Raw genomic sequence first — 13474 nt, forward strand, 5'->3', positions numbered from 1 at the left:
GTGCCTTCTCCGCTTTTTTTGCACCACACCCCTCTCCTTTTATAAAAGCTTCCATGCTCCTATACCCCCCTTGAAGATGAAGATTTGAGACAGAAAAGGGTCTCTTCTCTCTTCCTCAGGCCAGCTTTGAATAAACCTGCCTTTCTTCACCTACTGTTATCTCCTGGATTTTAGCAGAGCTAGAGCTGTGGAACCTAGAGCAGTGCAGAATGGCCACAAGAAACCCCTGCTAGAAGGACCCAGCTCCTCACTCCCACCTCACGAAAACCTGGAAGATTTAAGCTCTCACAGTAGCTCATGTCCACCTCCTGTGTCCCTGAGCCCTGTATCATTGGTCTCTGATCACCTAACATTTATTAAGCACACATTACTGACCAGCCATTGTGCCAGGCTCTGTCACACACAAGACTTTATTTATAGTTGTTATCACTATTGTGCATACTGGCATTGTTAGCACCGTCTTACCAACACAGGACCCAAGGCATCCAGTGCCTAGATGCTGTGTTCCTTCAGACTTCCCTCTGAGAACCTCCCAAATGCAGGGGAAGTCCATGTGTCCTCATGTCCCTGGGGGTGGAGTAAGCAGATAGGTAGATGGGGTAGGGCAGGGCAGACCCCAAATCTGTGTTTGATGTCAAAAACCTAAGTGAGTTTTGCCTGTGTTGAATATATATACGAAGTTCTTTCCTCCCTAATCACTGGGCAAAGCTGGCACTCCATGAAGACTTGCTATGTTTATTATGTGGCTTCTGGTAATAATGGCTAATAATAGCTGCCACTTATTGAGCTGTAACTTCATGCCGGGTACTATACTAAGTGCTTTATATAGATCATCAGGAACCCACCAGGTGGGAGGTGAGAGTCCTTGATTTCAGATGCTGATCTCTCCCTCACTAGACTAAATGGGAGCATTTGAATCATGTCGTATTTGTGTATATAAGACCCTGGTGCCTATTACAGTGCCTGACAAAGCATTAAAGCTTGATAATGTGTCATATTGGTGGATGTCAAAGGCCTGAGATTCCTGTACCTCTCTTTGGTCAGTTTCCCATCCCTGCCCAGTGAGTTGAAGCTGGGAGAAGAGCACTCTTTGGCCCTCTCCAACTGTGCAATCACAAATCCTTTAATTTGCTCCCAGTCTGAGCTGCATCTGAGCCACTTTAGAGACAGAGCCTCACTGAGCCAGGTGGCACATGCCTGAAATCCCAGCAACTTAGGAGCCTTAGGCAAGAGGATTACAAGTTCAAGGCCAGCAACTTAGCAAGACCCTCAGCAACTTAGCCAGACCCTGTCTCAACATAAAAACAAAAAAGAACTGGGGGTGTAGCTCAGTGATAAAGTGCCCCTGGGTTCAATCCCCAACCCAAATGGGGGTGGGGGTGCTATGCATGGTATCTTTCAGGGACTTCATTCAGACCTGAGATGCTTGGGACAAAGCTTGAGACTTCTCTTCTTCTTAGACCCTGAACCCCAGCCCCAGCCCTGTACACTCTGGCTGGCTAGTGGGGTGAGAGTGGATTGAAGCAGCTGCTTAGTTGTTGTTTTTTTAATATTTATTTTTTAGGTGTAGACGGACACAACACAATGCCTTTATTTTTATGCGGTGCTGAGGATAGAACCCGGGTCCCGCGCATGCTAGGCGAGCACTCTACCCCTGAGCCACAATCCCAGCCCCTGCTTAGTTTTTATGTTCATCATTGTTGAGGTGTAGGAAGGAGAAAAAAAAAAAAAAGCTTAATTCCCTAATGAACAGACCCTCTCCTCCCAGGACCCCCAACACCCAGCCCATAGAAAGGAGAATATCACTTATTTACATATTTTCCTGCCAGAAACAAAAGCCATCCTCGCCATTGCCCTAGCTGTGCAGGTGTGGAGAGGGTAGAGTCGGGTAGGCCCAGTGCAGGAGGCAGCAGGGCCAGCGGTTTAGCTAGCCATGGGGGAAACAGGCCCTGTCAAGTCTCTATCTTATCTAGCCATGGGGCACCTCTCCAGAGGGTACCACACTGCCCCCTGGAGGAGCCACAGCCTGCCTGGCTGCTCCATACCTCTCTGTGTTGATGAGTCCAGGTTGGCCCAAAGAGTTCCTCCCACCCAGGAGCAGGTGTCTGGTGCTCTAGGAGGCACCTGGGACTTGTGCTGGGGAGGTGGGGTGGGAGGAGAGAAGCCTAGGAGAACCTCCCACACCTCCCTGTGGCTGGCTGGAGAAATGCCTCACCTGAGGGTCCAAACGGGGGGGCACTGGATATTCATGGGCTTTTGAGTTAAAAGGACCCTTCTTGCTCCCGGGGTCTCATCCCTCCCTATTCTGATGCCCTGGGAGAAGCATTAGTCTTGCCCAAAGTCACTCTGCAGCCCATTCAGGATCAGAACCCAGACCCAGGAGCAACAGCAAAAAGGTGGAGCTGTAGAAAAAGCCCAGGATTGGCAGGTTCCTTCCTGAAGATCTGCTGAACCTGCTTGGAGAGCACTAGGGCTGCTTACTATGCCACCCGGTCTGCCACCGACTCTGAAGGCACCAAGCCAGGGCCCTCTCCTCAGCACCGCCTCCTGTCTCATGGCTATTTTCTGGGTGACCACCCACAGGTACCTCAGGTTTCTCCTCCTAGTCCTCAGCCACATGCTTGTATAGACACACGTGCACAAACAGGCACGTCCTGTTGCGCTCTCCTTTGTCGTCAGCCTCTAGAGCTGTGTTCCTCAGTACTGCTGCTCTGACCACCCGCGGCCCCAGAGCACTCGCAACGAGACCAGTCTGAATTGACACGTGTGTAAGCATAAAATACACACCAGATTTTGAAAAATGAATACAAAACATATATATCTCTATAGATGTACATAAAATATTCACTTTATTTTCATATCGATTACTTATTGAAATGGCTATATTATATACACCTGATTAAAGAAATTAATGAAAATCAAATTCATCTGGTTCTATTTTGTTTCATTTTGCAGTACTGGAGATTGAACCCAGAGCCTTGTGCTTGCTAGGTAAGCACTACACTGAGCTACCTCCCCAGCCCTTTTTTGGCTTCTCTTGAGAAGCTACTAGAAGAATTAAGATTGTGGATGAGACTTGTGTGATCTTCCAAAGAAGCCGCACAGGCTCAGGGAGCTCTAGTTCCCTTTTTCCTCCAGAAGGTAGCACCCCTCCCTGCCTTGGACACGTCCCTTGCAGGAGGTTCTGGAAGGTTCCTGATGAATCTGCCTGATGTGGCAGGTAAGGGAGGGTCCCCACACAGCCCTAGGTGCTGTTCGCCTTAACGAAAGAATCAGCACCAGTTGATAGACCCCTACAGCCAGCAGAGGCCATGCTTCCATAATAGCAACATGGTCTCTTGCGGGAGTTACAAGCCTGTTGGGGGGACAGGAATGTAGTAGACCCTGTGGTGCCCGGCACAAGCCCCCCACCCCTTCAGATATAAGGAACTGCTGCTGCATTTGCCAGCCAAGATGGGTTCCCAGCGATGGCTCCCAGCTGCACCTCTCCCCAAGGACTGCCCTGGCTCAAAGCAGATGTCTCACCTACCCAAAGACTGCAAGGGGAACATCTGTGGAGGGCCATCTGGGCTTCAGAGCAGCTCCTGGGTCAGCAAGGCCTCTGCATCTCAGATCCGCTTCTCCCTGTACCCTCTTCACTCCCTCACGGGTGAGGATTGGAGAGCTCTCTCCAATCCACTCCTCCAGGCAGGTCTCAGAGCCTTACAGTCGGCCTCCTGGGGAATCTGACCTATATAACAGTTGGTGCCAGGAGGGCCTAGGAGCCACTCGAGATGGAGTTTCAGAGCTGGATCATCCACTGGCTAACAAGGACCTGGCACTAGTGGCAGGTACAATAGGGATCATTCTGGCACATTGTAGCAGTGTAAGTGCTAAAAGACTGTCACCAGCAGTGAATGGGGATGGGTAGAAGGAAAGAGTGTGAAGGGTGCAGAATCCAGGGCTGGGAAGCTAAGGGTGACACAGTGATTGGAGGGACTGTGGAATCCATGGCTGTTGTTTGGGCAACAGAGAAAGACAGTGACAGGCTGTGGATGACGAACTGCCAGTTGAAAGCAAAGTATAGAAGCCACAGCGCCTTCTCAGAAGCACATAAAGAAACCGGCCTCCTGACATTAGGGGACAGAGGATCATGTTCCAGTCTCCATAAGAATCAATTATTAATACATTCTCAATCTTAGGGAGGCTATGGTGCCAAGGAGGACCTTGTTGGGAAAAGTGAGACTCCAAGACACCTAGGGGTAGCTGGGTGACCACACTCAAAAGTCTTGAAGTGACTTCTTGAACTTTCTGGACCCTCCCAGGTGTGGCCACTTCCTTGCTTGGAGACAAGGAATCTTCCTAAGGAGACATATGCTGCCCCCTCCCCAGATATCTATTCCACCTCCCCTCCTTGCACAGATCAACAACTAGGGTTCAATCACAGCACAATCTGCAGGACGCTGTTCCCTGAAGGAGCTCAGGTAGACCCCAGGCAGGAACGGGAGTGTGGGCCTGGATTGGAGGTTGCTAGATGGGGATAATGGGTTGGCACAGGAGCACCTTCCAGCATTACATGGTTTATCACCCCAGCAATGACCCACACTGCTCACTTGGCTCTTGAACCACAAAGCCACACCCCCAGCCCATTTTTTAAAACTTTTATTTGGTGACAGGATCTTGCTAAATGGCTAAGGCTGGTTTTGAACTTTCGATCCTCCTGCCTCAGTCTCTGAGCCTCTGGGATCACAGGCACGTGCCACCCCGTCTGGCCTAACTTGAACACCTGGAGAAAGTGATCCAGATCACTCTCACCAGCTGACCCCACGCTGAAGACTCCCAGCTGCATTCTCCAGGAATTACCCTCAGCTGGAAGAAGTCGCCTCACCCAGGATCGGTGCAGGACAAAAGCACCTTTCTTGCTGGGCACGGTGGCACATGCCTATAATCCCAGCGGCTAGGCCAAAGCAGGAGGATTGCAAGTCCAAAGCCAGCCTCAGCCACTTAGCAAGGCCCTGAGCAACTCAGCGAGACCCTGCTTCTAAATAAAATATAAAAAAAGGGCTAGGGATGTGCCTCAGTGGTTAAGCACCCTTGGGTTCAATCCCTGGTACCAAAACAAAACAAAAGCAATCACCACCCCCACCACCACCAACAAAACCTGTTCTTGATCTCCAAGGCTCCCCAGCTCCGGAGCGCCCCCTAGAGACAGATGGAGGCCAGTACTGCCCTCTTCCTCCTGCTCCCAGGCAGGGGCCGCTGCCAGGATCTTCCTGGGCACCTGCCACCTGCATTTCCAGGCTCAGCGCTGTTCCCCTGGGAACCTACGTGTGCCAGCAAGAAGAATAAGAGAATAAGAACTCTAGGTGGAATTTCAGAGCTGGATCATCCACTGGCTAACAAGGACCTGGCACTAGTGGCAGGTACAGCTCTGTGAGGCAGTCTTTAGGTGCTGAGGAGGAGTTGAAAGAAGCCACCATCAAAACACTAGAAAATGCAATTTCTGCACAAGTGCCTGGACAGAGGGCTGTCTTCCCCACCCAGGGGGCTTTCGGCTGCTGGGCATGGAAAACCTGGGTCTCCAAGGCATCGTCCAGACAGCTCTGGGGCCTGTTTTTCACAGACCTCGCCTCTGGGTCTCCCCTAGGTGGACTCTGCTTGCCCCAGAGTGGGAACCGGGCAGCTGACACAAGCAGGTGTGGCCTCATGCAGGAAGCACCCCGGCCCTGGGACAGGCCCACCTCACTGGCCCGGGGATGCTCACTGTCCCACGGCACAGGCTCCCACGGCAGCTGCTGCAGGATCTGTACCCAGGAGAAGGCGGGGCTGCAGGCCTCCTCCCCAGCCCCCAGCCAGGAGGCTGGTCAGCGTGCCTCCAACAAACCGCCTCTGCCTGCCATCTCTGCTTTGTCACCACAGGCCACTGCCCTGCATCTGACCTCCCCACCCATCCCTCTCGCCTGGAAGAACTCTTAAAGGTCACTAGGTTCTCAGAATAACTAGGTCTTAATTATCACTAAGTCCTTGTTCTCAGAATCTGAGCTCTTTCCCCCATTCTTGGCCACATTTGATGCTGCTGACCGTCCTGACCCTGAGACATTGTCCCTTGGATTTTGGGACATGTTCTGATCATTCCCTTTCACCTTTCTTCCTGTTAAGTGCTCCTCTCCCCAATCATGGCATCCCTGAAAGTTTTTTTTTTTTTTTTTCAGACAGGACCTCGGCTTTCCTGTGGCCACACATGGCTGCCTTTTATTTCCCAGGCTCGTCCAAGTTGTAGCTTATATCAGACTTCACTCCCCCTAATGGCTGAGTGACAGCCCTTCGGCTGCATCTAGCACGGCTGGCTTATCCACACGTCCCTGAAGGGGACATTGACTTTTTAATATTTACTTGTTTATTTAATACTGATGACTGACCCCAGGGATGCTCTACCGTTGAGCTACATCCTCAGCCCTTCTTTCTTTTTTATTTTGAGGCAGGGTCTCATCTAGTTTCCCAGGGCTGGCCTTGAACTTGGGATCCTCCTGCTTCAAGTTCCCAAGTTGCTGGGATTATAGGCGTACGCCACCACACCCAGAGATGTCGACTTTTTAAAAAATGGATTCTATTATTTAAGTCAGTTTTAGGTTCCTAGCAAATTGAAAGGCAGGTCCATAGATTTCCTGAATACTACCTGAAGGTCCATAGATTTTCCTGAATTTCCTGTAGACCACCCCACTATCAACAGCCCCACCAGAGTGGTTTATTTATTATCATCTATGAACAGTGCCACAGCACCACCCAAAGGGAACAGCTTATATCAGCCTTCACTTTTGGTGCTGTTCTTTCCACTGAGTGGGACAAAACATGATGGCACGTGTCCACCATTGTAGTACCATACGGATGTTTTACCACTGAGCTACGTCTCCAGGCCTTTTTTTTCCTGAAGCAGGACCTCACTAAGTTGCCCAGGGTGGCCTTGTACTTGTGATCCTCCTCCCTCAAGCTTGTGAGTCTCTGGTATTCCAGGCGTGCACTACCAAGCCTGGCTGGGGACACTAACTTTTAACAGATAGACAGAAGAGGAATCCGGAAGAAGTTGGATAAGGAGAACCAGGAAAGAAGGGAGTTACAAGAGGGAGGAATGGTCAGCAGTGCCCAAAGCCCTACAGAATGGGGTGCTTGTACAGGACAGTTCCGTTTTCACAAGCACCTCTGTGTAGTTATTAACAGCTTCCTCTTTCACTCCCAGTTGGAGGGAGTCACTGAATTGTTTCCCATGGCATTTCTCCCTAGTGAAGTGGAGCATCATGATTGTCACTGGATTTTTCCACTGGAGACTCTCGAAGGAGTGGTTTAGAGCAGGTGGTGGGTGTATTATTAGTTCATGCCCCATTGCTGTAACAAAATGCCTGAGGTTAATTACTGTATAAAGAGGTTTATTTGGCTCACAATTTTGGAGATTGAAAGTCCAAGATTGGGTGTCCTCTGTTGAGGACATTGTGGACAGCATAACATCATGTCGGGGGCATATGTGAGATGAGAGATGCTACAGTGAGAAAGCAAGCCAGAAAGAGACTAGGGAGGGGCCAGGCATGAGCTTCTGTTGCAACTCTCTGAGGAGAACAAACAGGGTCCTAGGAGAACTACATCAATTCCTTCTGAGGGCAGTGCCTTCAGTGACTTAATTACTCCCCACTAGGACCCACCTTTTAAAGGTCCCACTGCCTCCCAACACTACAGCAGTGAGGACCAAGTTCCAACAGATGAATCTTTGGGGGGCATACCCAAACCCTATCCAGACCCTATCAGGAGGGAAGCCTGCCAATCACAGGTGGAAGTCGGGTGCGGGGGTGAGGCATGAGGAGCAGACACCCTGGGTTTCCTAGCATATCAGGTTTCACTATAGGAATGTCACTTTTCTCTGGCCCCTGAGCCTGGGCAGAGCTTGGAACCCCCTCTAGGCAGCCCCCAGGCAGGAAGAGAAGGTGCAAGAGACAGATCCCTGGGTAGCGAGGGGTGGGCCCCGGGGGATGCAGGTACAGGTGCTGGAGGGGGTCTGCCCCTCTGTGGAACCCTGCTGTTTTGCAGGGGTCCCTTTTGACATCCACACTGTGTCCCCCCTCGCCCCGGCAGGGCACTCCGGGGTGACCCACATGACTTGCTCAGTTTCAGTCAGGTGGCTCTTGGTTTGTTTCACATACTAGACCTCTACCCAAGACTCCACTAGCAGACAGTGGCCCGGACTAAGGAGGTCTGGATCCCCAGCTCTGTGGGCTGAGGCCCCTGTGGTGGCCGAGACTCTGTCTCCCCACAAGGAAGACACACAGGATGCAGTCACAGCCAGAGGCTGCTCTCAGCCCAGCCGAGCTGCCGTCACTGGGGAGCTCCCCAGCTCCATCCTGGAACTTGAAGAGCAGAATCTCTGGGGGTGACCCCCGTGTTGGAACTTTTTGAAGCTCAGTGATTCCAACGTGCAGTCAGCAGTGAGAACCACTGGTGTGGAGTAGGGAGAGTGGCAGGGCCTCAGATCATGACGACCTGCAGCAGCAGGTACCTTCGGGCCGGAGGCTCCATCCCACCCAGGCTCCGCACGCCTTTTCCCACAGCCACAATGACGTGCCTCCAACTTCTTCCTGGCTCCCTCAACCCGCTCTCTGCTGCCTGGACCTCACAAATGGAGTTGCCAGATTGAATACAGGAACCCTGCGGAACTTGTCCTTTAGATAAACGGTGATTTCATTGTTTCAAGCATGCTCCCCACATCGCATGCTCAGACTTCTACTTAAAAGGATTGTGCATTACTTATTTGGAATTCACATTTCATTGGGCATCTGCACTTTTATTTTCTGAATCCAGCAGTTCCGCTCAGAGAGTATCTCCGTGGGTCCAATGATTCCGGTCACAATCCCTCGTGGGGGGGCCCCCAGCGTGGGGACATGGTTGGGTGGCTAAAGTGGCTAGAGGTGACTGCCATCATCTTGATAAGGAGATTTCTTAGATCCCGTGCTTCACAGCACCCTGATCTTTGTATTTATCACCCGTGGCCACGCTCACTTCCTCCTCATTGTCAGTGTCGTGTTTTCTTCCTGTTGACCAGGAGGCCCGGCCATCGTCTTCCCGTCCCCTGCCCTCTCCTCTCCTCTCCCGCCCCTTGTGAGCTTGGATTTCCCAGCTTAACCACGTTTAAAGTCCTGCCTCGCCAGGCTCAGTGGTGCACGGCTATACTCCCAGCAACTGGGGAGGTTGAGGCAGGAGGATGGTGAGTTCAAAACCAGCAATGGCGAGGCCTTAAGCAGTGAGACGCTGTCTCTAAAAAAAATACAAAATAGGGCTGGGGATGTGGCTCAGTGGTTGAGTACCCTGAGTTCAATCCCTGATACAAAAAAAAAAAAAAAAAAGATCATGCCTAATCTTGTTCTCTGAGGTTCCATGTGTTTGAAGGTGTTTACCAGAGAGACTTGGCGGTGGGGTGGTCTGTGGGAAGGGATGCTGGGACCTGAGGCATCTCCAAATGGTTGCAATTAGCCACCAGGGGGCGCAATGGAGCTGGAGACTAACAAGAGACAAAAGCCTTTTGGGGGATCCTGGGGGTTAGAGTTGGGGTGCCCAATTGAGGTCCTGAGTGTTTGCCCCACCAGGCCCAAAGGCCAAGTCTGAGGAGGTCTCTGATCAACCTAAGAAGTCTGAGGATTCCCCGCAGGGGAAAGCTGGAAGTGACTAGGTAGCAGGCTGTGGACCGCATGAGGAGCTCCAGCAGTGCCTGGGGCGGGTGAGGTGGGGTGCTTCTGGTGGGACTGACAGGAGTGGCCCAGGGAGAAGAGGCCCCTCAGACAGAAAAAGGGCACCTGGTGGGTGGGAAGGGGTGTCTGAGTCTGTGCCAAGCAGGGTTGGCACCTTAGTCCCTCCCCAGGATCCTGGGTAAAGAAGGGGCACCCTCTGTGGTGGGTAGCAGGAGCTCTGGGCCCTAGGGAGCCTGGGGTGGGCAGGGGTGCTGATGGCAGGAGGGACAGGGGCAGCCCCCGCAGCCGCTGGCAGAGAAGGGAGGCAGGATGGGGTATGAGGGCAGAGAGAGGGGCCTGGATTCCAGAGGAAAGCTAGCCCCAGGTGCTGGCTGAGCAGGCAGAGCCAAGGTCAAGGGCTGTCAGAGAGTTTTGGAGTCAAGATGTGGGAGCGCAATCCCCTGATTATTTAAGTAGCTTTACCAGGATCCCCCTGTGCGGCGGCCATCCTGGTCCTAATGTGCGGGTGGGACTCCATCCTGGCATCACCCTGTGGCTCCTCTCCATGTGCTGGTGTCCTGGGTGGCACGGGGTGGGACACCTGTACATGTTGCCTGTTCTATTTAGGTTGTTTCCAGTTTGGAAGCTTTATGCAAAGTGCCTCTGGGAACCTTCCTGCTTTCAGGCTTCAGTCTGGCCCACAAAGGAGTGGGACTGGGCCTCGGTTTCCCTCTCTAGAAGATGGGGTTGACGCTCACCTGGCGGGGCTGCATGTGTTTTGCAGGAGCTGTTTACCCAGGGCCCAGCCCCAAGTGGTACTATAAATGGTAGCACAGGGGCTGGGGATGTGGCTCAAGCGGCAGCGCGCTCGCCTGGCATGCGTGCGGCCCGGGTTCGATCCTCAGCACCACATACCAACAAAGATGTTGTGTCCGCCGAGAACTAAAAAAAAAAAAAAAAAAAAAAAAAAAAAAAAAAATGGTAGCACAACCCACAAGCTGCCAGACCAGGAAGGACCCTTGGAGGCGGAGGCCAGCGGAGGGTGAATGCCGTGTCTACCTAGTGGGGTCAGAGTGGGGATTAGAGTTGGACCCTGGGGCTCAGCCCCATGCTCTTCCCCAACCCCAGGGCGCAGTTGGCTGCTGCTAATCCTCTGCATCCCCCACGCCAGTGCTGACGCTTGCCCTCAGCAGGGCCAACCTGAAGCAGACGGGCCCTTCAGGCATCTCCTGCCTGGTGTAATGCGGAGGCGGGGTTGGGGGGATTAGAAACCTCTGAGAACATCACATGCTGCCCGGAGGACACCTGCTGCCACTGCCTTGCCACCAGGAGTCCTGGATTCTCCTGGTGCCTGTGCCTGGGGATGGGCCCCAGGTGACCAGCTCTGTGGAGGGGATGCTGGGGCCCCTGCCCAGTCTTGGTAAGTGGGCCTCCTGCCACCGTCTCTCAGCCATGGGCTTTTTAAGAGTCTTTGCAGGCAAAGGGAGAGATGGGTTCCGCTACAACTGCAAATCTGCTGGGTGTCATGGGAGGAAGGCAAGGTCCCACACGAGCATGTTCAGTGAGCTGGGGGTGGGGCAGGAGGCATCCTGTGCACCATCCATGCTGCTCATCTCCTCTTGCCCCTCTGTAGCCCCTGTCTCCCTCTAACCAGCCACATTCCCCATTTCTTTGTGGGCTGGTCAAGTCTAAGGCCATCTGGGTAAATGTGGGGCCTCCCTAAGGGCCTGTTTTGATGAAGAGGTCTTCTTCCAGGACTGAGGGCTGAGGCCGCCTAAAAAACTCCTAGTATCACGATCTCACCCCCACAGACCAGCGGTCTCCATCTGGGCAGGTAAGACAAGCTTATCGAATCGCAGTGTGGGAGAAGGGGATGCCCACACAGCCCACGGTTGCAGAAGTGGTCCCAGGCGATCATGTGCCTCCCCACCCCCACTCCCTTGGCCAGCAATCTTGGGGACTCCTTTGAGCCCTGCCCATCCCTCCCATGGTCTCCTGAGGCTCAGATGCACCCGGAGGGCAGTGAGACCAGAGTCCAGAGGTTCGGAGGGACTGTGAGGAGTGCACTCTAGTTGCGAGAGGATGTAGAGAGAGAAATGTTTGCAGTTCCTGGAATCGGCTCCAGGGCCAGGCACCTGAGGAAGGAGCCGGTCATTTGTGGGGCTAGCTCCACCTGAGTCTAGCTACAAAAGAGGCCAGAGGCACAGACTCTCTGAGCTGCTCCTTGGAGATGAGGACCAGACCCCCAATCCTCGCTCTTTCCTGATAGACACCAGGAGACCCTTCTCAGCTGTGGTGGCCACTTCTGAAGCTGGGGCAATCCAGGGACATGCCAGCAGCCAGGATGTCCATGCAGCGCATCTGCCACCTGAAACCTGAGGCCCTGAGCATGCCACCTGGGGCCTCAGAGTCCCCAAGCTGCCAGCGGCGACACACACTCCCGGCGAGCGAGTTCCGCTGCCTCACGCTGGAGGACGCAGTCAGTGTGTTTGAGATTGAGCGCCAAGGTGAGCAGTCCAGTGTGGGGTCTGGGTGGGCATGCTAAGCTGCCCAGCTGTCTTCTCCCGCATCTCTGCCCTTGTGGGCTGCAGCCCAGAGGATCAGACTCTGTGTGTGTGCGCACTCCAGAGAGTGGGGGAAACACAGCCCTCAGTCGCCTGCTTTCCTGGGGTGCACAAGTGACCACTGGGGGTCAGTGGCGGACAGTGGGCAAGTGGTATAGTGAACGCCAAGTCACTCACCTGTGCCTCCTGCCGCAGCCTTTATCTCTGTCTCGGGCATCTGCCCCCTGTACCTGGAAGAGATCCGGCACTTCCTGACCCTGTGTCCAGAGCTGTCCCTCGGCTGGTTTGAAGAGGGCCGCCTTGTGGCCTTCATCATCGGCTCACTTTGGGACGAGGAGAGACTCACTCAGGTGAGGATGGGACAAGCTATGATGCCCAGCTTCCAGAAGGTTCTGGAATAGAGGTTGGCCAGGGTGGGACTTTCTCCTTCCAGAACCAGAGAGGAGTATAAGCCACAGACCTCTCCGGAGGGAAGAGCACCCAGCCCAGCTCTTTGGGGCCCCAAAGGACCTCTGAATTGTCCTCCATGGGGCCTGGGGTGTAGCTCCCCACTTGGGGGCCTTTCTGGGTGGGAAGGAAACCCTGACCAGAGGCATTCAGGGGACACCTGCTCTTGGCCTGTGTTGGGTTGTTTGCGGGGAGCTGGCTGCAGAGGAGATGTGGACTCCTGGCCCCTGCTCACCCCCAGGAGTCGCTGAGGCTGCACAGGCCTGGGGGGCGTGTAGCCCACCTGCACGTGCTGGCCGTGCACCACACCTTCCGGCAGCAGGGCAAGGGCTCCATCCTGCTGTGGCGCTACCTGCACCACCTGGGCGGTCAACGGGCAGTGCGCAGGGCCGTGCTCATGTGCGAGGAGGCCCTGGTGCCCTTCTACGAGAAGTTTGGCTTCCGGGCCGTGGGCCCGTGCGCCATCACGGTGGGCTCCCTCACCTTCACGGAGCTGCAGTGCTCCCTGCGGGGCCAGGCCTTCCTGCGCAGGAACAGCGGCTACTGAGTGGGCTGCCCGCCTGGCTGCAGGAGAGGTGGGAGCAGGTTGGGGGCGCTCACTCAGTCCCCGGGTCCCCTTCTCTGCCTGGGGCCCATCCCAGGCTGACCGAGTATAAAGGGAGACTGTGATTCCCAAACTCAGCGTGCAGGGGAGAGGCCAGAGGAGCGGAGATGGATTCACCCTGGTCCCAGCTGCTCAGAGCAGGGAATGCTGTGTCCTCATGAGACCCTCCAGAACTT

The 13474-nt window shown here is 54.0% G+C and overlaps 1 protein-coding gene across 1 annotated transcript; it reads left to right on the forward strand.

Moving 5' to 3' along the window:
• Window positions 1–9504: 9504 nt before the first annotated feature.
• Window positions 9505–13241, forward strand: Aanat (aralkylamine N-acetyltransferase). The gene is made up of 4 exons (XM_026404882.2): window positions 9505–9615; window positions 11953–12190; window positions 12443–12597; window positions 12936–13241. Exons 1-4 carry the CDS (start codon window positions 9505–9507, stop codon window positions 13239–13241), a joined length of 810 nt encoding a protein of 269 aa, XP_026260667.2.
• Window positions 13242–13474: the final 233 nt, after the last annotated feature.

The sequence above is a fragment of the Urocitellus parryii genome, chromosome 7 (genome assembly GCF_045843805.1).
Source record: "Urocitellus parryii isolate mUroPar1 chromosome 7, mUroPar1.hap1, whole genome shotgun sequence".
NCBI lineage: Eukaryota > Metazoa > Chordata > Mammalia > Rodentia > Sciuridae > Urocitellus > Urocitellus parryii.